At 30.5% G+C, this 24857-nt stretch overlaps 1 protein-coding gene across 4 annotated transcripts in view; it reads right to left on the bottom strand.

Moving 5' to 3' along the window:
- Positions 1-24857, bottom strand: part of LOC139491268 (SAM and SH3 domain-containing protein 1-like) — a 73046-nt gene that overhangs the window by 32112 nt on the left and 16077 nt on the right. For 2 of the 4 annotated variants that reach the window (XR_011656502.1, XM_071278809.1), the window contains exons 3-8: positions 19841-19948; positions 18952-19004; positions 8884-8936; positions 3399-3428; positions 2307-2411; positions 1692-1795 (exon numbers count right to left, since the gene is read on the bottom strand). Coding sequence is in view for 2 of the 4 variants with exons in the window: in XM_071278809.1 (XP_071134910.1) it covers positions 1692-1795; positions 2307-2411; positions 3399-3428; positions 8884-8936; positions 18952-19004; positions 19841-19948 (453 nt within the window). In the remaining 2 variants the exon portion in view is untranslated. The remainder of the gene's footprint in view (positions 1-1691; positions 1796-2306; positions 2412-3398; positions 3429-8883; positions 8937-18951; positions 19005-19840; positions 19949-24857) is intronic. The other 2 variants (XR_011656503.1, XM_071278810.1) reach the window with 1 other exon arrangement.

Here is a 24857-nt window from a genome sequence, read left to right as displayed (position 1 = left end):
AAGACATGTGAATTGGAGATCTTCCTTAATACTAGGGTAATGTTTAATCTATGGAACAGCAGCATACCCGTAGCCACAGGGGTTCGGACAAACCCTCCCTTGATAACAAATAAGCACTGTTAAAGTCAACGTTCTGTTCGAATTGTGACTGTTAAAGTCGAGTTCGTGAGTCCAAATAACCCCCCTTGGAAATTCCTGGCTACGGGCCTGAGCAGATATGCATGGAAAAGAGAACCAATTGGATTTTTGGTCCCCTTTAACTTACTTAATTACAAACTTTAAAATTGAGAATGGAAATGGGGAATGTGTCAAAGAGACAACAACCCCACCAAAGAGTGGAAACCAGTCAAAGGCCACCAATGGGTCTTCAATACAGCCAGCAAATCTTGCACCCTGAGGAGTGCTTCAGGTTTAACATTGTTGATGCCACAGATGCAACACTGCCAACAACAGAAAATGCATGACAACAAGACAACAACGATACAATGATACAACACTAAAATTACTTCAGTGGAACTTGGGCAAATCTCAGGCATTAATTTTGAAGCAAACTATTGCAGTTGGACAATATTCAAATACTTCACATTTGTTTAAAAGATTCTAAACCACAATATCAGTTTGAACAGATGCAAGAAAACTGATTTAAAATAGGATGGTTTTAATCTGAAACAAAATCTAATCTTACTTGCTAAGATTAATTTTAATAAAACAGAGTCAATTAAAGAAACAATGAAATATAATGTCTGGCTATAAACAACCATCCATAACTAATTGCTGTCTAGGTTGAAACTGACAGCCAATTTGATAAAGAGGACTGTTATTACTTCATAAAAGAAATGTATGTTGTTATTCAAATTCAACTTGGAATTCTTTATTTCAGTCAGATTGTCTGAAAATAAATTGTTTCAGAAACAAGTCGCCTTTTATCGACACATGACTGCTTTTCTTATATCGGAAACATAATTCCAAATCAAGCCTAATATTACACAATAATGATGGCAAAAGCTTGATAAAACACAAGAGATTGCTTAAGAATAGTGCCTCGTCCAAATACAATAGATTTGTCTGAAACATGTTTGATACGATATTGTTAACGGAGCGATGGATTAAGAATAAATGGAGATATGTGTTAATTTAGAGGCTGACTACAGACGAAGAAACATGTTTATTAAGATCAAGTAATATCTTATCAATTTGTATTGATATAGATACATAGTTTGGTGATGAATCTGAATTACAAAGTGAATCAAATCCTAACACAGGAAATAGAATCGATGTAAAGGAGTTTACAATAAACAAAGATTTATTTCAAGAGAGATCATCAACTTATCCATGATATAAATGGCTGACAAGGTGAATACTTTTTTGATTCCGGTGTCACTGGCATCTTTGAATATAAAAAAGAAGATGTGGTATGATTGCTAATGAGACAACTCTCCACAAGACACCAAAATGTCACAGAAATTAACAACCACAGGTCACCACATGGCCTTCAACAATGAGCAAAGCCCATACCACAGTCAGCTATTAAAGGCCCGAAATGACCATGTAAAACAAATCAAATGAGAAAACTATCCTAGTATCTGTGATGAGTTTATTATAGTCTGACACACTAAGATTTAGATGAGCAAGTCTTAGTATTAAATAGACAGAGACAAAATGACACAAGCAATTTCCCCCAAAAAACTTACCACTTCTATTGCATGCTGGGTAGTTATTTTCCCTTCTTTGACCATTAACATCAGAGCCATTCTGTCCTCATCTGACATTGTGATATCAAAGGCATTTGGGTCACCTAGGAACGAAATAAAAGACAATACATTATGATGGCATAATACTGTTTAAGAAAAAAAAAAGTGTATTAATTATTGTCCTTTAATCTTGTTTTTTTTACCTGAAATTTTCTGAAGTAACTATAATCATTAAGGGGGATGTTTACTTAACAATATATGGGTATCGATCCATCCATGACACAAATTCAGTACATACACAGCATACAGAGCACACAAAGTAAAGGAACAATCCTTTTATTGCTGTTCCAAGATAATAGATATAAGAAGATGTGGTATGAGTGCAAATGAGACAACTCTCCATCCAAGTCATAATTTGTAAAAGTAAACTTTTATAGGTCAAAGTACTTTCTTCAACATAAAGCCTTGGCTCACACTGAACAGCAAGCTTTAAAGGGCAAAGAATATATTTGGTAGATGCAATACATGTAGATTTAAGCCGTAATTACAAACAGTTTTACTGTCATTATTCATTTCTAAGCATCTATTCCTGGACAACTATAAACATGCAATCACCTTCATGTTGTTTAAATCCTGGTTTTCTTCCTGAACGTCTTATCCCAATATTACGAAATAATTTTCCCAGAGTTCCAGACTTTCTGTTGTCCCCAACAGTTCTATCTGAAACAGAAAAAATCAATCATTACTTATACTAAACAAATAGAGTACATTGTAACAACTTGCATTTTTCAACAGGTGGCTTTCACAGCTTATACTCAGCTTATATACACAGCTTACACTAGGGATAAACATCATTAACAGTTTTGCCTTACTTTCACAATCATAATAAATATTCATACACAACTTAAAATATCTTTCACTACTAAAACAGTAACTGCCCTTAACATGCTATGAATATATATAATCCTGGAAAATATGTAAATTTCTGAAATTTTAGTATCTATGGTGCAATAATTCTCAGTTGTTTGTATCCTTAAATTCTTCACTGCGGATTCAAAACTATTTGTTGGATAGTAATTCCTGTGAATTTCTTGTGGAGTGAGAGACAAATTCTTGTGGGACTCCTTGGAGACCGACTAGATTTTTAATTCCTGTAGATTTACTGCAGAATGGCTTATAACAAAAATAGATGTATAAGCCATTTTAATTCAAAGATAAAAAAAATTTTTTTTAACTATTACTATTTTTCTTTTCATTCAACAAAGTTTTGAAGAAAGCTGCATTGGCATTTTCAATGATTCCATAAGCCTGTATTCATAAATTTTTACAAGTTTCCCCTTCCCATTTAGCAAGCAAATCATAACACAATTCTTCAGCAAATACTTGATCCTAATTTTCAATTCCAAAGATAAAGAAGCAGTAATCAATGTAAATAAACCACATATATACCACACACAAGCCCAAGGAATGGTTAACATTTCTAATATAAAAAACTGAAGGGTTTCTATTTTTTTTAACCCCAATATGATGAATATCTTGCAATATCATTTATAAGCATTATATGTAACGAGTTTTATAATGAAAGAAAGTGAGAATAAATTTATACTAGCAGGTATTCAATTATTGATAATAAGCAGGTTAAAGGCATCACACTGTGGTTTACTATAAAGCGAATTGTTTGTAAATTAAGCTCAACACGATCTATACCTGATTTGACTTTTGGAATACAACACATTCCTGTAGAATACAGATAAAATTTGTCAATAAAATTATGAAATTGAGGCTCCGAGAATTAAGAGTCATCAATCTTTTTCTTATGGTCAACAAATATTTGCAAAATTTGTCAATTAAATTATGAAGTTGAGGTTCAGAGAAAGACTGATCAATCTTTTTCTTACGGTAAAAAAATATTTGCTTGAAGGACATGGTGAACGTTTCTGATGTCAGTAACCCAAGGGAAAACATAAAGACCAGATTGAATTATTGTGACAATCATATATTTTTACAATGTTTTTATTTTTGCAAAACGCAGGATTTACATTAATAAGCTCTTTCATTTTACATTCTGGTCATATTCGTATTTCCTGAAATTAGATCAATAAATCTCATTTTTGTCTCTTGATCCTCAGATAATTGCAATAATAAATGGATTCAAAAACTTAATTTACATTTCATGGATGTGCATGAAAAAAAACAACCCATTGAAATATTAGGCTAGGTCGTAATCAAAGACAAGTCTCAAAGGTACAGTGCTTTTCTACTGCTGTTTATCATCTTGACAGTTTGAGACCTCATATATATACTTATAAATAACAAAAAGTCATCCTTTGACATTGTTTTTTGTTTTTGACTTTTCTGAAAGTATCTTAGAATTTTTTTGATACGTTTCATATTTTTATGGAATATGAAAATAACTAACTTCAAGATTTCATGGTAAAAGTTAATAGTACAATGAAAACCTAAATTAAGTGATCATGTGAAATCCTTTTGTAAAATTATTCTATTGTCTTTTACGATATGCTCAATAATTCCCAATTTCTTGACATTACGTCAGAAAATATCCGTTTTATTAAATTCATCCAGCCTACACACGTCGAACATTCCATAGTAGTATTACTTGTCGCACATAAAAATGGAGAGAGCTTGTCTTCTACTTTATAAAGGTGAGACAAGTTGATCTTGAAGAGGATAAAACCTAATACATCAGTATTAAATCAGACAGTTCCATTAAGAGTTATGATATTTGAGGGAAACATTCCCGTACTTTCCTTTCTTATGCATGTCTGAACTTTTGATGTTGGATCAAAGATGCAATTATCTTGATGAACAGTACGATATCTCTACAAATTAAACATCGGCCAATTTTCTTGTCATAACTCGAACAAAAAATCCCATAATATATAGGTATAATTTTGTCATGACCGATGCTATCAGTTTATATCTTCAACTTAATAGTCGGCTCATCTAATGGCCGACTTCATTATATGTTATTTCACTTAGATATGTCATTTATTCATCCAAAAATGTAAAATTGCTGTTTCTATGGAAAACATGAATATCCCAAGTGGCATAACAAAATGAAATCTACTTGAAGTATTTATGATGAATTGAGGAAGGAATGACTAATGTTCCATCCTCAAATTGCAAAGAAATTTTCATCATTTTTCTTGAAAAAATTAGATTTTGTTCAAACAAGCTTAACGACTGAGACAAAAGTAATGAATTGGTTTTGTGAAAATCAATGCTAACAAAGTCATGCAATAGATAAGGGGATATACCCTGGAGGGGTAGTTGGGCTATAAGATCAACAGATTTAACGTGTCATGCAATATATAAGAACACGGAGCATTTGAACAGACATAATGGAGATTGCTTCTATTATTAAGTCTGTTTCTGGACACTTGGAGATGGTAAATGAAAAAGAATGGGATTGGGAAAATGGAGACATACCAGAATATGATTAGATTAATGAAAAGACAAAACCTTAGGATTTTACAACTGAACAGATTTATGTGAGGGGATACTTTCATGTTCACTATACAGTTTGTCAACAAGACAGCAACCCAACAATCTTTGGGTATTCTACATTGTTAAACACTACTTCTTCTATGTACTGCGGAATTCATTATTATTCGTTGGATATCAATTTTCATGGATTTCGTAGGTGCAGGTGAACCACGAAATTAAATGTTCAACGAATGACAAAATTTCCTATAGGCTTGTATGTAGACTCAGGCAAAACCATGAATTACATATCAACCAACATGCAAGTTTTCCTTAATCCACGAAAATCGGTACCTATGAAAATAAATGAATTCACGGTATATAATGTTTAGTATAATAATACTTTAACAAGAATCAATGTCCACTATTGTTACAAGATTTCTACTAATTACACTAGTTTAGAAGGAGTATATATGAATGGTACTTCACATCACCATTATACACCAAAGTGAGGCTTCAGGACCAAAGAGAGGCTTCAGGCTCTTGTTTGACAAAACACTTTAAAAATCAATTGAAATTTTGCATCAAGTTTGAGAAGTTGAGTAAATTATACACTGCATGCAGTGTTTGCCTGGAACATCAAGTAATTCAGATTAACAAAGTACCACGATTCAGTGTGTTAATAAAAAAAAATAATGAAATAAAAGCTTTAGAAGAGCTGTAAACATTCTAATGAAGTTTTACTGCTTACAAAAATTGATGTAAGAGTTTTGGATCTGGGATTCCCGCCGAGATATGCGACACAGACAAAGCAATGAAAGACAAAATAATCACAATTACTTTGTATTCCATTATTTTATACACTAAAGCAATATTTCTATAACCTACTCTTCAACTTGGGATTATAAACAAAGAAATATTGATTCTAGAACGAAAGTTATTATACTAAAGAGATTCACTTCAAACTATTTCTACACAAGTATTAAAACCTATGCCATCAATCTATACCACCCTATACCTCTGACTATAAAAAAGAAAACAGTAAAAATCTTGAATAAAAAAACTTTCTACTCAAGAGTTCATTCCTCTTAATGTTGATTTCATATAAGGCCAAACAAAAAAGTATATGAGTTAACTGTACCCTTACCTACCCTAATTTTTATCCCCTACCCTTAAGTATTTTTTACCGTTTTTGATTAAGCACTGTTAAAGTCATAATGTTGCTCCCCAGATAGACGCAAAGTAAAAAAATATTAAAAATAAAAAAAAAATCCCTACATACCTACCTTTTTTAATTTTTTTCAGCTTGTGACAGTAAACACATGTACTTTTTTGTTTGGCCTAATATTGAACATTTATTGAGAAATGGATCAATAATTTAAGCATGATTTTTCCTTTTTATTCTAATCACTTCCTTTCAGTCTTATGAATTACAATAGATATTCATGCATTCAGTTTCAATTTTACAATGGACAAGTCCTTGAATGATTTTTTTCCCCCATAAATTAACGTAGACAATGGTAATAGCCCTTTCTGTCTGCAGCAGCAACATTTAACTTCAACCTTAATCAACATTTGTCAATCCTTCAAGGGAGATAATTCCTACCTTTCCACTTAGACTGGTTTTTTTTTAAAATAAAGAGATGTAAATAAAGCAGATGTCCTTGCTTGTAAATATACTGCAACTGCAACAAATTTCAATTTATACAGGTACATTATAAACTGCCACCTAAATATTAAACTTGATCTGTGTTTGGTGATAAAAAGTATTGCGTGTCTTAAAAGTTTCATAACATTTGGCAGAGGCAAATTAAAGAACGGAAACCAATTTTGGGATGATGGACAGCAGTGAGGGAAGCCCCCTTTTGGACAATCAATGTATTTGAATGGGACATATAGTTGGGACCCCCTTTTTGCCAATCAATGCATTTGAATTAGGGACATATAGATGGAACCCCCTTTTAAAAATGACTGGATCCGCCCCTTGACAGAGAGGATGATTTCTTTATACCCCTCCCCCATTGTAAAAACAATTAACATTAAAATCAAAATTATCTTTATGATTCTTTCATTATCCAATATCAACTCTCATGCTATGAATGTGGTTTTGGAATTTCCATTCTTAATTACTTATGTGTTTAATTACCGAAGTTCAAACAAATTAAAAGCTTCACAAAAATCATAAAATTTTCACAAAGACTTAGGTATTCAATTAACTTCTGAGGCTTTTTCGGATTCTTAAACTCATAAATATTTCTATTTCAAGCCTATTTCAAGCCTATTTTGCCTGACTTAAATGTACCGATGCAAGAAGTGAACGTTGTAAGAATAGAACCAGAATGACAATCTTTTAACACTGAATGATTTTGCGGTAAATATTGACTTTCCTTCAGTTTTTAATCAATAACTGGTAATTATTTATGTTTATCTAAGAATTCATTTTAAAGAATAGATGCTTTAAAAAAAAAAGAAAAACATATTATTTGAATTCATAGGTTCTAGAACTTTAATGCAAATCAATAGCAATTTTTTTTTAAATGAATGATTTCAATTTGTTCCATGATGATTTTGATGTTGCGAAAAAGGTGTAATTTATTGGATTGCTTACAAAAATCTACATATCAAGTAATATTTATGTTCGAGAATTCTTAAAATATTTACAATGGTAAAACCACTTGGCTATATTACATAATTCTAGCTCTTAAAAGTCCCTTAAAATCTATGAGTTTTTAGAGTTAAGATGAAACATAAATATAAATCATTTAATGAATGATTTATTGACTGGGATTAAATTCACTATAGTATCAAGTAGCGTAGACTTGAGTGGTAAAGTGAGTCCTCACCATTCAAGACTCAATTTACTACTCAATTTCTCTCAAAAACTTAAACTAGATACAGTAAATAATCATTATTGAGGGTTATACGGTTGCATTGATATTTACCCCATATTTCCTTTTAATCATATCTATCTAAAAGTCGACAACAAGGCTTTTTTGAGAACCTTGACTACTTCTGAGGGTCTAACAGGGTCAGGAATAAAAGTAACATTTTACGCAAATTAAAAAAACAACCAAAGGGGACATCTTACATTTTTGTTTTTGCCTGAACAAAGATGTATGCCAAACATAGAACTGTAGATAAGCTTATTGATTGGGAACAAGCATTAAGAAAATCAGGAGAGCATCTTGTGTTCAGGGTGGGTCTCATTGGGGTCTAAGTCTGATGCGGGATTGCCGATTTTTTGTAAGTGTGACACGTGAAAGTCAAATTATTGAGTCGGGAAAACGGGAAATGAGGTCTAGCGGGACCCGGGAAATGACAAAAAAATAAGAATTGCTTACGTACATAGTGTAAGCGGGATACAGGAATCTGACAAAACAGTAAGCAGGACCCGGGATTGGAACCCCCAATGAGACCCCGTTCAGGTGATACTGTGGATTCATTTATCTTCATGGATACCAATTTTCATGGTTTGAGGAAAACTTGCATACTCGTGGATATCTAATTTTGTGGTTTTGGCAAAGTCTGTATTTATTCCTTTAGAAAATGTGTTAATCGTTTAAAATCTAAATTTGTGGTTCCCCTGTACCCATGAAATCCAGGAAAATTGGTATCCAACAAAAATAAATGAATCCATATTATCCAGTGAACAATCAGGGCAAGTGTACTACCTTTATGAAATATATTGATAGGTGTAATACTGGTGACTGTACATGTGTACAACAGCAAACAAACAAAATGTACCAACCTGAATCCAAAACTACATAATCATATGTCTTTATTGATGCATTGCCAGAATATCTGAAATATAGAAGAAGTTTTATATATTAAAATTTAAATATAAATGCAATTTATATCTATATAATTGAATTACAAGTACAACACATTAATGCAAAGATGTTTCAGAAACCATGAATTTTTTAGGTGGGAGTATATTTTATTTCATATGCATTTTGATGAATCAGCATTTACAAATACTTTCATATCTTAAACAATAAATAACACATAAAGGGATACTGGTATTATCAAATTGTGAAAAAAAATAATAATATGACCATATATGCCATATCTTAACCATTATTTTCTTTTTGGAGTAATATCTAGTATAAAGACATTTGTTTCAATCACAAGTCAGTATCAACAACTTTATACGTCAGATACACATATCTTGTACATAAAACACTTCTATGATGGCTCTTATCAAAACATATGAAAGGCGAAAACCATATAAGATTTTTGAACAGCAAATTCAAGTTGTACCAATATGGCTATAGGCAATTCAAGGGGTTCGTGGTGGGGTTTACAGAATATGAATAAGAGCGAGTTAAAGTAGGAAAAAAAAGAAAGAGAATACAGATTTCTAAAAATTTCTAAAATATAAAGAACAGACAGTAATGGACCAGAAATTAAATAAGATAAATGGCTTTAAAATCAGAGACTATAGAAATAAAGACCCAAATGGGCCAACCCCATTCTGACCCTCACATAAAGCTAGTTAATTATAGTAATGATAGAGGATATGGAAGCTGACATAGACAGGCATAATATTGGTCATTTATTGATTCAATTATAATTAGAGTCCATTTAATAATAGTTCATCAACTAAACAACACTTAAATTAGGCAATGTTGCATGAACAACTAGCCATAAAATGTAAGTCAATTACAATGGAATGGAGACCACATATCCTTAACATCTTCCTTAAAAATATGGTCCTACAGAAACTGATGATTATTTGATAAACAATGAAATGTAAAACTTTAACTAGCATCAGAATTATCAAATTATCTTTTACAACATCTATTAACGCTAAATCTTAAAGGAGAAAAAATATCCATTTAACAAATTCTGATGTAAACTTAAAACCTCTTTAGTGTCCCAAGGTATTTGAAATTTGCCATTAGGGATGATGGGTCAATGTTTCAACTCAAATCTACCAGAAAATGTCAATATTGTGGAAATTATCTTGTAAAAATAAAACGTTATTTTCATTTGATGGGAAACACATCTGTGTAAACATCATTTACTGAATGTAAAAATACAATTTTCCAGAGAAAAAAACATGTTACAAATATAGTGCTTGGAAATCCATATATTGCCTTTAAAAACATTTCCTGCAATTTTAAGATATTTTATATTCAATTATAACCTGAATAGGAAGTTACTATTTCAGATGACATTTTTCACACATCAAAGACGAATGATATGTGACAGATGTTGTGGGCTAAGCCAATGATATCTCAATTGTAACAAGTGAGGAAATTTACACTCTTTCTTCAAAAACCCTATCAATTACACACCACAGACATCAAACAAAGAAAAAAAGACCTATGTTTACTGGTGTTACATACTACTGTCTATATTTTCACATTACCCAAGAAAAATATTTATTAATTTGAATAAAAGGTTTGAAACTTTATATTTGCTGAAGGTTTCATAACATTCCTATCAAATCTGTCATTATTTAATCATCAATTTTGTGCAAAAATAAAATTATAGAAATGATTTTCTTTTTCGGACAAAAGATCAGTCCTATTATTTGAATTTGATTAAGTTCACAAATAAACGTTTATATAATTTGTTAAAAGGTCTTCCAATATCTTGTGAAAATATTTTCAGGTAAATGTAAATTAGGAAACACCTGGAGTGATTTATTAATTTGTAGGTAAAAAGGATAAAAATCAAATTAAATAGCACAAAAATGGATTTTTATCATTTTGTATTTTCGTCAATTTTCTTCGATTAAAATAACAATACCTTGCATGTCAGTTTATAGGTAGACTTATCGTAATTCAAATCTTTAAAATATAAATTGTTGGTAAATTGTTTGAATTTTTTCAAAAAATCAATTTGCACACAATGACAATTGAAATACTTGTCCTACAATAAACCACAATACAAAACTGCAATGATTCAATAAATGAATTGTTATCGTTCAAGGAGAAAAATTAAATATTCTAATGGCTGTTTTCCGATACATGATATTACCAATTTGGGATCTAATCAGTCAAATATACCATTTTTTAAAGAAAAAGTTGAGAAAACATTCTCGTTTACTTTTATAAATTGTTATTTGGATGGAGAGTTGTCTCATTGGCACTCATACCATATCTTCCTATATCTATCTAAGAATATGAGAAGTCAGAAATAAACTTTAAAGAGACAGCAACCTAACAATAACACAAAGTTAAGCAGTAATTAATCAATCGATAATAATAAGCAAGTCCTAAGAAACATTATACCATAATGGTTTAAGAGATATAAGAAGATGTGGTATGTGTGACAATAAGACAACTCTCTCATCTAAAAGACTAGAGTAAACTTAAAAAAGCTGAACCTTGCCGTAAAATAAAACCTATGAATGGAACGGGAGGGAGACACCAGGGGGAAAAAATCTGTAAACTATGCTCTTTTCACAGTATGGGAGAACTTGTTATCAATGACAGTTTATGGATAAACAGAAATTCATTTATCTAACCCCGCTGTTGGCTAGTTTATAAGTTTTCACTTAATATGACCTTAACCAACCAATCACCTGACAATTCATACATTCTTTACCTACATATGTGACAATTAACCAGTAAATGGGATTTACGACTGTCAAAACTTAGCCAGGGGTACAAAAACAACTTGAGGAAATAGTCCCGATTACGTTTTTGTAATCCGTTACTATTTATTTTCCTGATCTAGACATAATAGGTAGATACTAATGTCTTTCACATTTCTTGAGCACATTTTATTTGATAGAAAATCATTTAATTTATAACATTATCCACAAGATCAAAGGTTCTACTGAAACAAACCTATCATAATATTTTTCTACCTAAAATCACACAGTTAAAAGATTAATTCAGTAATGTAAATTCTTTAAGTGTGATTTATATGATGTTTTTCGTTTAATTATGGCAATGAAATATCTAATATTTATCTATGATAATCTCCTAGCATTTAGTCATGAAATTAATCCGAACAAGAGTCCATTTTCATGAAACCTTATTTATACTATTGCTTATGTTATTTACACCCCAGCAAGTAAAATCCTGTTAAAATACTGAATAACCTCCATTGGGCATTAGCATTTTTCCGTTTAAAAAGTAAACAGATATTATTTTCTGCACATTAAACTGAAAGATCATCAAATATAAACTGAAAGGCGATCAAATACAAATGCATTCGAGTTGTTAAATTTTACGTCAGATCGACAAGTGTAAATAGAGTTTCTGCCAAGTGTTTGGTATGGTAATTGAGTTCTACATGATCTTTTTTACAGTGAAATCTTGACCTTTAAACAGTGGGATCATGAAATTTTATGTAGAATTATGGTTCAATGTGCATTTGAAGCCAATCAGATTGAATTCTGCTGTTGTCTGTTCTATGGTTGGGTTGTTGTCTCTTTGACACATTCCCTATTTCCATTCTCAATTTTAGATGTAGTGTCCAAGCTTAGCTCACGAGAATCAGTTTTACGTTGGTGGGTTTCTGTTCTGTTGACCTTTTCAGGTTCCTTTTCTGTTGACCTATTTCCTGATCCCAAACGTCAAATCCCTTTTTAATTTGTGACCACATGATTTTTATTTCAATCAGATTTATTTATAACCAATTACATGTCAAATATATTTACTTATAAGAAATAATTAATGATGACTTTATTAATCTTGGTGAAATTTTATTTTGAAATTTATTTATTGTCCAATGACATTGACACTCATTCATTTATGACAGGTATATATAAGATAAATTATGGTCGACTAGAAGGCTAACTCCCAATACACACTATCAATGTACTCAAACAAAATTTAATAAACTGCTTGATTATCTTTGATCTTCTTAAACACACGAGTTATACCAGCAACATTGTCTAACATAATTTAAAATTAAGCTTTAGTCACCTTGACTTTTGTCTAACATAATTTAAAATTAAGCTTTAGTCACCTTGACTTTAATGTAAAAAAAAAAATACCAAATATATTTCATATAATTCCGATTTATAAGGATGAGTCATGGACATGTTTAATTTCTACTTTCTTTTTGGCTAATTATTATATATTTAATTGATCCAACTTTTTGTGTACTATACATATGTGGATATCTATTTTTTTTTTTTTTTTTTCTTTTTGGGCTGCTTGTTTGTTATCTATATCAACCACACTTGTAATAAAATGCATTAGTATTAAAAAAAACCAACATACTATAGATTCTTTATCTACGTATTCTTTAAGAACTTAAATAGTTCTCGTTTAACTTTTTTTTTTTTTTTTATCTCATTGTTTGTATTGTATTATGAAAAAATTATTGATGTTGTAATGTTTATGCCCTTTGGGGCCCATAATTGGAAATAAAAATATCTTATCTTATCTTATCTTATAATTTTTTAGCAAAATATCATTCAAAATATTTTTGACTTGTTCTCTCTTTGATATATTTTCATTTTTTTTTCTGGAATTGCAGAACTATTTAAAAAATCCTAGATCACCTGCTTCCCTGTTTTAGCATATTTTTTATTCTTAACTTTCTTCTCTCCTTGAAATGCCAAAAATGTCTCAATAAGGAAAATGAAAAATGTTCAAACAGAGTACACAATCAACGAGACAAGTTAGATTATCAATGAGGTATCCCTTTACACGAAAATACATTAGACATACAAATACCAGAGATATATGACTGTTTTTTGAAATATTAGCCAAGGATATAAAGTGCATTTTTAAATGTTTACACAGTAGGACATGCTTGTATGACTCACATAACATGACCATAAACAAAACGCATAAAACTACCGACCATAGATAAAGCAATGTTGGAGATAACCTATTATCTCTCATTTGTCATGTACACCTATCAATCTTGTCTTTAATTTCTACTCTATAAAATTTATTCATTCATGAAAATTGTATCATTTTTTTTTTCATGTTAAAAAAGAAACCATAACTTTGTCTTTTAAATTTCTACTCTATAAAATTTATTCATTCATGAAAATTTGTATCATTTTTTTTTCTTTTTTGTTTAACAAAGAAAACATAATTTTTTAAACTGTGAGAGAAAAACAGCTCAAGTAATTTTAAAAGTAACTTAATATTATACTATCATAAAGTCAGAAAGCTTGCTTTAAAGGTTGAGCGATTTATAATGGTTCAACGCTACCATTTCCTAAAACCAGAGATCTGTTTTATTTTCAAAATGATTTTTTCTACATAAATCTCAATAGCAGGTGCATTCTATAAAACACAAAAACTTGAATAATCTACAATGGATTGGTACATTAAATACACATCATTGTATTGAAATATCTGATTATTCCATTTCAGTGGATATTTTTTTATGATTGAATATTCTCTTTTATCTTTTGTTAATTTGCAACAGCTGCACTATTTATAGACCTGAAGGGTGACATGAGCAAAAAATTGTGTGAAAATAATAAAGTGATCATTGTTAGGGAACATTAACTTGCACATGGCATATTGCTACATTTAAAAGAAGAGAGTGAGAATTATGCAAACATGGTGGCGCATAGTGGTTGCTGTGTCAATTATATCATCATTTTCACTCCTAATCAATCATCTTTTGAAACTGTCGATGTAAAACCCTACTTCTACTTAAATCTGTAACAAAATACAAAATTTGATGAAAATCCATTAATTAATCTACCAAGTTAAAAAAAAATTGTAACACATTTTCTTTAATGTGTATTTTAAAAAATCTTGAATATCAGCTAAAGGTGGGAAAATGTAGTATAAAGATAAATTGACTTAAAATTTCTCTCATTTTTTTCAGATGATAGACAGTCAATTAATAATTACGATGAATGAATGAAGTTTGTATCTTCCTCTTTTCAAAAAGGAAATTCAACAAAACCAGGGAGGTACAAGCCTCAGGTGAAAGACGTCTGTCATATGTTGTGTAAAAATACAAAATCTTTCCATTCATCATTTTGGCACCATCTTGCATTTTCCTATTTAAACAAATAATCTGCCTTAAACACAATAGTCAGTTTACACATTGCTACTGGCTATAACAACCTGTCACATAGCAAAAATGAATAAAAGCAGGATGACAAAAGACAGTGGACAGTGGATAAAAGGAAGATTTCTAAATATGATAAATGAACATACAAATAACAAATAAAACAGTTTGTTCCTAGATGTCAACAGATTAACTAGTTTGTCCAGCATTGATTAATATGTTGATTTGTTTTGATCAGATTAAAATGGACAACAAATGAAAGCGAAAGTAGAAAATCCTGTTTTTGTGTCTAATGTCAGGCTTCTTACATTAATCATTTGATCAACGAGAATTACTGGTTTTACAAATGTGTTGATTTCGTAAATAACTAAGGAGTATGTGAATATAATGACTTTTATGTACAAGCTTCATTAAACAAGGACAATTTAGATTTAAGCAAGACTTTTCCATTATTTCCATTTTCCGATTACTTCAGAGCCAGTTTCTATTATTCCATGCTCGTAAAATATTTTATCACTTATATCCAATGCAGAACTGATCTTTTTCCAATATTCGCCTACCAGATACAAATGATAAGGAATACAAAAGAAATTAAATGCATTTTTTTTAATATTTTGCATCCCTAACAACACATATGTTAATCAATTTGTCTGTCACTCAGAAACAAGTAATAAGACTAAACACTTTGACACACTACAATCATCTGGTAGGAATTATTTTCACATCAATCATATAATATTTCTATACAATTATTTTTTCGTACAACTGATAAAAATTTTCAAACTGAACGTAAGCTATGACTGACAGGCAAGTCCAAGCAAGTTCACAAACAGAATGTAAGCTGAAGGCAAGTCCAAACAATTACACAAACAGTTTATTGCAAATAAAAACAGATGCATTATTCCCTTGTCAACTATGGAAACTCTTTCCATATGCTAAAATCTCCTTTAAAGACTTTCTGCCAATTAGAAAGAGAGAGGAGGTACCAATTGGCAATCATAAAACTAAAAAAAAAATTAACCAGAAGAGTAAAACTCAAAATGACAGAAAAACAACAATCAACGAAAAACTAAACAGAAAACCTGAGTAAGCAGCGCTAACCCCATCAAAATTCTCTAAGAGAACCTATCACGTCAAAATTAAAATTTATTCCGTACATTTCTGTATCTCAAATCTTCTTTACTCTACACCTATATAACAATTTAGGTGGCCTATTCATTCTCTGCCAAAAATTATAGTTCTCTAACAGGAAAAGAGATAACCATCAAATAAGGATCAACATTTTACATGGTAGTTGGACATTTGTTGACAGATATTTATCACCATTTTGTCAGGTAAATTGAGGTATAATTTACACTATACTTTACACCTGTCTATGCTGATTGATGTCTAAAATGACCACAGGTCAAATTGATAATTTTACTGACCCAAAGAAAAATCATTTCATATTAATCTTCATATTTTTATGCTTTTTTTCAGAAAGATGTTTTATTTTTATGAGCATTTTATGCATAGTCCAATGCACAGTTTAAAGAAAATAGCCCTTTTATTAATGTTTTGGAACACAAATTTCCCACAAAGAAAGCACATTTATGAATTTTGCTAATCTAAATGTCTAGTTTTTCTTGGTGATTTATATTATATATTGGCCTATCGATGACCTGGAAAAATTTGATTTAACAAAGATAGCAATGTAAATGTTTTCTTATAAATCATTTCACATGGATTGGAAAAATGGGAATTAACCTTTTAAGGCGGTTATCTTGGGATCAAAAATCAGTTTAGCTTACTAATCTCATACTGAATTTAAATTTGGAGAACGCGAGCTACCACATTTTATTATATTTGTTAACTTTAAATATTTGCAAAAACAAAATTTTAATATGATGTCACAAAGTTCGCAGTGTATCAGTTTGTACTCTGAGAGTACCTGCCTACGTAAAATGTCAAAGTTTAAATTCACATATGGGAATAATCTAGCATCTATTACAATGCATGTTGATATGTACTTTGTATAACAAACAAACATCCATAAAAACCTTGTTTTATCTTAGCTAAAGCAACGGCTTCCTGCTGGGGATGTAATCCTTATCAAACCTGATCAACGTCAGTGATTGTTTTGTACTATATGTACACCTGTTAACGAACATAATATATAGGTAAACAACAGGTAGCATCTGGTCAAATTATTCCATAAGATAGAACATTACATATTTCAGAAAAAGGGATTTCCAAAAGCGCTATGACTTATTGACTTGAAACAGATTGGATCAGTACAAAATATTTACAAGGAATTTGTATATAAACAAATAAAAGCCATGACTGTATATATATACAAAATGAGAGACAGACCACATGGACATTTATAAGGGAGAGTTAAAGGTGCTAAAGAATTATCATTAAATCCATAAATGCACCAGATGCACTAGTAGAATTAATAGAAACAAATGATAAACGAAATAGAAACCATTTGATTTTGTCATATCATGAAAATATTTTAAAAATAATTCGATAGTATTTTTTTTTTTTTTTTTTTAAATCTTTGCACTATAAAGTAGTACAATATATTTAAAATAGTATCTGTACTGATGTCGTGATTGTTCTATGTTATTTTAAGATGTGACAGGTATCTAGACAATCCAGACTATAACAATAGATGCTATTTTAAGAGCTGCCAAATTGAGAAAGTTTTAGAAATAACAGCATAACTGTGTTATCCAAAGTAATGGTACAACATACACAAGGCATAAAAATGAACTACAAGACCTTCCTGAATATGCCTGAAATAGTTGTCACATGATATTAACCAAAAGTTCAAGACACGTTTTACAAGAAATCGGTAGCTGTCAATTTCCTTAACAATCACTCAAAATCTTCAAAATCTACCTTTTTTTTTCCTTGTACTTTTAGAACTATGCAATGTTTACGAAAAAATAAGCTCCAAGGCAAACCACAACTATAATTTCTTGCATGAGAGTTATACAACATGACCACATTTAATGATAAAACGTACACTTCCAATACCACATCAAGTTATGAATACACATCAATTTCAGGACAGTCAATCTGTCATTTTACTTCCACAGGTGTTAAGGTTATCCAATCATAGGTCTGTTTACATTATAGGTCTGTTTACACCTAACCAGACTGATTATTTTTACATTATGTAATGTTTTGATTAGCTTTTGTATTTTTTTTGTTCATTTCTGTTTGTTCAAACCATTATGTTGAGTGTTTGGGTGTGCCAAAATATTTATTTTTAGTTAGAGCTATGCAACATAGCATTAGAAAGGAGGGCAACAAAAAAACTACATTTTTTCTTTACAAATATTGCAGGTGTTTTCAGTAATGATTCTAGATACCAAATGCCAGTAACCATCATTTCTTAAATTATTATATTGTGCTTCTATTTTCCAAAATTTAATTCTAAGCAGATTCATTTCAAACTTATAACTTCATAACTTATTTACACAAAAATATTACTGCCAATGCAGAATGAAAGTTTCGATTTCGGAGGGGGTGAGGTCTTTCGATTTCAGAGGGGGTGGGGTGAGGTCTAAAAAGAGATTTGACCATATGATAATGAAAAGCATGATTAATGCAGGGTATCCAATTTCTTATAACATCTTGGTGCAAATAAGAAGTGTGATATAACCAAATTTTGTGACAACTTTGACCATGTCTATAATGACAAAGACAACCAATATCATCATCTCCCAATTCATTTTTTTATACATCTATAATCAAATGTAGAAGGGTATCAATGAATTGTCTTTTATCTGATGCTGTTACTCTTGATCCTGAACTTTATCTTTTCTCCAGCAGATGGTTATTAATCCTGAACTTTATACAAACCTACCTTGTTGGAATACTGTGAAGACTGCCTGCTTTATCTATATGACTGGATGTTGGCTGAAATAATAAAACTGCCACATATATCATACATTTTATTTCTTTTTCTGCTAGACTGCAATACGAATATTAAGCAGAAAAGATTCTAAATCAAACTAGAAAGTTTGTGATGGCACTGCAATCTCTTCTTCCTGATTTATAAATAATCTGAATTGTAATCCTAGTATCTTTGCTTCTTTATGAGATACATTAATCAGAAAAAGTCATAAAATCTTGGCTGATCTAATGAAAAAGCAGACTCAGTGCATTGAACCTTGATTCTGTTCATTTGTAGATTAAAACCCAATATTTATTTAAGATCAAGATTTACTGTTTAATTTTCTCCTCTTATTGGTACAAATACATCATAAAGTCATCCAAATTGTATTGCAATTTGTTCCTCTATGATGCCAAAAATGGTGATGTTCTTCAATTGGCCTTTCATGTTAAGACAGATTTGGTAGTAACTGTCATTCAATCTTGTTCTCGATTTTGAAAAATGGCATTTCCATATATATATTTTTGGGGCGCCATGTCTTTCTAAAACTTAGTATTAAATATCTGATGTATGTTCAGTGTTAAAATGAGAAAATTATCTAAATAACTGTATACTTTATTGTAACTGAAATGTTTTCATATTCTGTGGATTCATTTATTTTCTGGGTTGTGGATTGAAAGAAACTTCCGTTTTCAAGGCTATTTGATTTCGTGGTTTTGCAAATCTCTGCATATATAAACAAGCCTGTAGAAAATTTGTAATTCATTGAACGTTTGAACTTTTGATTCAATTGTACCAACGAATCCCACGAAAAATTGGCATAACATGAATAATAACGAATCCACAGTTGTTTACTTACAGGTGGAATGCTAGGTATTGGTGGCGGTAATTCTGGTCGGCAACTGTAACTATGGCAGCTAGGTTCACTAGACAAACTTGCTAAAGAACTTGAACTTACTGGTGTAGCCTGAAAAGTGAATATATATCATTGAAAAACACCTTAGAAATAAATAATCTGTGTACATGTAACATATATAAAATATTATCAATAGTTTGAATGTGTCATTGTCTTTTTTCCTTTTTTTTTTCTCAATGCACCTAAATGAAGGGGTTTTCTTTGGGGTTCTGATCCTGGATCCCCTTACTGTTTTGTCAAATTCCCGTATCCCGCTTACACTATGTACGTAAGCAATTCTAATTTTTTTGTAATTTCCTGTGAACCGCTAGACTTCATTTCCCATTTTCTCGGCACAATAATTTTACTTTCATGTGTCAGGCTTACAAAAAATAGGCAATCCCACGTCACACTTAGACCCCAATGAGACTCATAATGAACACATTTGAATTTCGTGCAAAACGGTGCTAGGGGGCATCTTGAAAATTCAGTGAGGAGTGAGCTTCAGCGCCCTATGGAAGGCTTTAATGTCACTGCAGTAAAGCAGTGTTCCTTTGCTTATTAAGTTTAATACCCTGTCCCTTTTTATTCATTTCATGTATTTTTATTAGTTTATGATGTTACAAGTACCTATTGTGTGATTTGAATAACAGTGAAAACAAATAATTCTCAAAATTTCTCAAAACCACAAGATATAGCTGTAGTATTCAAATAGAATTAAATCAGATTTAGTATAAGTAAATGTATATTTAATTTGCATCAATGGTGCCCACAGTTGCAAAATGTGCAATATATTCACATATTTTATATGTAAATTGTAACAATTGAATTCATAGCATACTTGGATTAAGATTTTTCTTCAAGGCATTTAACGTACACCTGGAAAGAGACCCAAAAGTCAGCAATACAACCTTTAAGGCAAAGGTACACAGACAAAGAAGCCCAAGAGTCATTAAATGCAACCACAGAATGCATCTTCGACAACAAAAGAATCTAACCACAGGACAATTGCCAACGACATCTAAGTCACCTAGTAAAAAATGTGTTCAGACAAATGGAGCCTCAACTACAAACATTTCCCGGTACTTTCACCTTTTATATTTGAAATTACAAGGATATTTTAAATTTCTATTTTTTCACCTGATAAATTGCACAACATATTCTTTCTCAGTGTAACTTTAATGAAATTGGCCTTTACCATACTGATCATTGTACTGAAATAACTGATGTATAATTGGGGGATGGTCCTAACATTTTTTCACTAGTGAAAAGCACTAAATATCTTATATAAATTATTTCTTTTGAATGAACTTGATTTTTTTATTATTTATATAATATGGGAACACTTTTATCAAGTTTATGCTTCTATAGTTAACAACATAATTTAAACTTTAAGGTGTGAGAAGAAAAGATTATCAAGAATACAAGAAGTCTATTATTCTATAAAACGGATGTTAAATTAAAGTTATCTTTTCAAAGAAAACGGATATTGCTGAAGGCTACGTCTCGATATTGTCAATAAAATCAAATCATTATGCAAATGATTTCTTTATCTTTCAAGATGAAATTTCACAATCCTATTAATTTTGAAAGATTTGAATAGAAATAGCGGCTGGTGTCTAGATTTCTGTAGAAAAAATGTATTAATTATGGCAACGTTGTTGAAAAATTAATAATATAAACAGAAAAATTTCAATAAATTGAAAACAACGAAGTGTAGTCCTCAAAACAATATTAAAACACAGCCAAAACATAAATATTTCAATATCAACTTTTACACAATAGTACATTGGGTCATTACGGGTGAGCGATGATCATTAATACACTGGGATGTGCTATACCACATCATCACTGTCTCGTGTATAGTACTACTGAGACATGATGTCTGATTGCATGAATGATCGGAACTTAATCCTTTTAATAAAATTACAAAACTTGTAGTGTATGATTACAAGAGAGACTTGACTTATGTCATGTGACTTGTGTCATCCATCAATAGGAAGGTAACACTTGTAGCTTCTTGTTTCAGTTGACATCGTAAGCTACGATTTCTTTGTTCTATATTATGTTGTACCAGTTATATATAATGTAAAACCAGTACTGAATTGCTCAAATGAACAACATTACATTATTACGGACAATGATATTGTATTATGAGAAATTGTTTTTTTAGTTTTTACACTGAAAACTGTCATAATAAAGTTCATTTTTGTAAGAACCTGGTACAACACATGTACTAAATGTTTGCCTTTATAATAAATGCCATACTATTTCTATTTAGGGCACAAAAATCAAACATCAGGGTTTATTTTACAGTTGAATTAGTTATTGCTGGCAAATATCGTTTAAATATACATTTAAGATACTCTTAACTTAGGATTTTGTACAAAAATAGTGTCACTTTCAAAATTGATTGTGTTGTCAGGCTAGTGTATCATTAATAGAAACCCAAAATTTCCTTAAATATTTACAAGTATTCAATTTTAGAAGATTTATTATTGTGTAGGTCAATGTTTTTTTCATAAGGGAATTTCTTTGGATATCAAACCTTATTAAAAGGACACTTACCCATAAGAAATGAGGCATTAACTTTTTATATGCAATAAAATTTAAGAAACTATACATAAAAATTTCATATAAATCAGTGGTCAATTTCAATTTATGTACTGATTTTGTCTTTTAAGATTTTATCCCATGGCCTTTTGATCATAAATCTATCTGTTTATCCCTTAAGGTATGCTGATATAGTTCATATTCAAATTTGGTCTAACTTTATAATAGGATATATTTAACTGTTGAACAAGAATGCAGATTTATTTTGAAAATTTTAACTACTGCATTATATTGTATAATGATACAATGAAGATAAAAAAAATCTAAATCACAAAAGTTTAAGATTAAGCATGAAATGGTAACTTTTTATATCATGGACAATTTCTGACCACCCCCAATTATGCCCCCTTCTAGATCACCCTAGAGAAAGTGATGATTTACATTTAGAAATTTTTATTTCTAAGTTAATAAAAATTTGGCAGTAGAAAGCCTTTAGTTATGGTCAATTAATCTTTCAGTCCATTAAAATAATGGACCATGACCAAGATCGCTTTGATGTCTCAATTTAATTTAACAGATCACACATGCTACAATGTCAATACACATCTTACCGATTATAGAACTATGAAGAAAAAAATATTTGGACATAAAATGGATTTTAATTTTTTTTTAAATCATATTATCTTTTCTGGTTTAGATCAAAGACATAGTTCCGTTTTTATTCACAAAATATTTCGATTGATATGTTTATACATGTGTATATCAAAATCCACCATGACTTTTTTCTGTCCACGTGTCACGAAATAGAAGTTCCTTCATAATATAAGTTCCAATGAGAAAATATATTCTGAAATATTTTTTCCATTGAAATAAATATTGCAGCGAATGTTCCTAATGGAATAAATGGTATAGAATATTTGTTCCAACAGGAACATATATCATGACATCGTTTATAACTAAGTTTCAAGTAGAACTTCAGTTAGTCGGAACAAATATATGTTTAAACACAAACACAGACTTTTTATGGACACAAAAATATGACCATCACATCAAAATTTGTTAGACCCTTGTCCACTCATATATAATTGTAACAATATATGCAAATTATCTGTTTACATTCCTTCTCCTGTGAATTCTTTCCTATTCACCCGCTGAAGCTCCATTGGAGTTCAGAAAGACGGAGTTAGATAATTTTACAATGATCAAATACTACATGTTTATTCTTTTTCTTTCTTCTCTCTTTCCGTTCCTATCTTTTTTTATTAATCTCTATTCTATTTTAACTGAAGGGTAGAAGTAGTTGGGTTAATCTTTCCGTTCACCCGCAAAATGTTGCCTGTACAATTTTTTCCAAATTTATGACAAAATATGGATATTTTTCATCAAAATTCCACCACTGATCAGCAATTTCCAACACCTATACTATAACAAGTGCAACACGAAACCCTTACATGTCATTAAAGATTAAATCAATCAATTTATTTCCATGATAAATTTACTTCAAAGTTGTCAAAACATCCTAATCATTGAACATGAAAACATCTCTAATTGTTTGTGGGCAGGAAACTCAAAACAATCTAAGACACAATCTTCAAGATTTAAGTGTTTTTTACATTGTTTATTTCAATTTAACCATATTGTTTGGTATTTAATTTTTAAAACTGCAAGAATCCTTGGGTGGTCTTTTAATTGAAAACCAACAAAATTAATTTATCAATAGTCTCCAATGATAAATTTCCATGTCATATCCAATCTAACATGCTCGGCTAAAAAGCTGATATCAACCATATCAAACAACTAGAAATCAGATTCATTAATCAAAATCAAATACGCTTATCATAATTTCTAATCATAATGAGCAACCTGCAACAAAAATAACAAACTGAAAGATAGGGAGTTTACTAAATGTAACAAAACACACTTTATTCAAGTCTCCATAAATCTGACTCATTAACTATTGATAGTCCTTTTGATTAGGAAACTTGATTGAGAATTAGTTGCAAGAATGGACCTTATACTTTTCCCTTGCCAAAACTTCCATCTCTTTTCCCTTCAATTCGTAATTCATCTCTAAAATTTCATCAATTCAAGCAATGAGTATACATGTATCCTGATTTAGATAGACAAACTTTTAAAAAGAGTAAATTGCTTGATCATACAAAAAACTTTCATCCTTCTTTTCCGCCGTACACAACCACTAGATACCTGATCGAAACTTTTATACCTTCCCCTTCACTTGACTTTCATTATCGATCATATCCACCTATCGTTTTTATTTGTAAAGCTTTCGTTTCACAATTATACATCACCGAAAACCCTTTATAAGTCAAGAAGCTTACAAATTACAACACCCAGAGACTTAGGAATCACCACCGATTTTCTGTTTAAAGTACCCACACTTTCATACGGAAATTACAATAACTTTGTG

This window comes from Mytilus edulis, chromosome 10 (assembly GCF_963676685.1).
Source record: "Mytilus edulis chromosome 10, xbMytEdul2.2, whole genome shotgun sequence".
NCBI classification, from domain to species: domain Eukaryota; kingdom Metazoa; phylum Mollusca; class Bivalvia; order Mytilida; family Mytilidae; genus Mytilus; species Mytilus edulis.
Note: the sequence above shows the minus strand (reverse complement) of the source record. Positions and strands in the feature narration are given on the sequence as shown.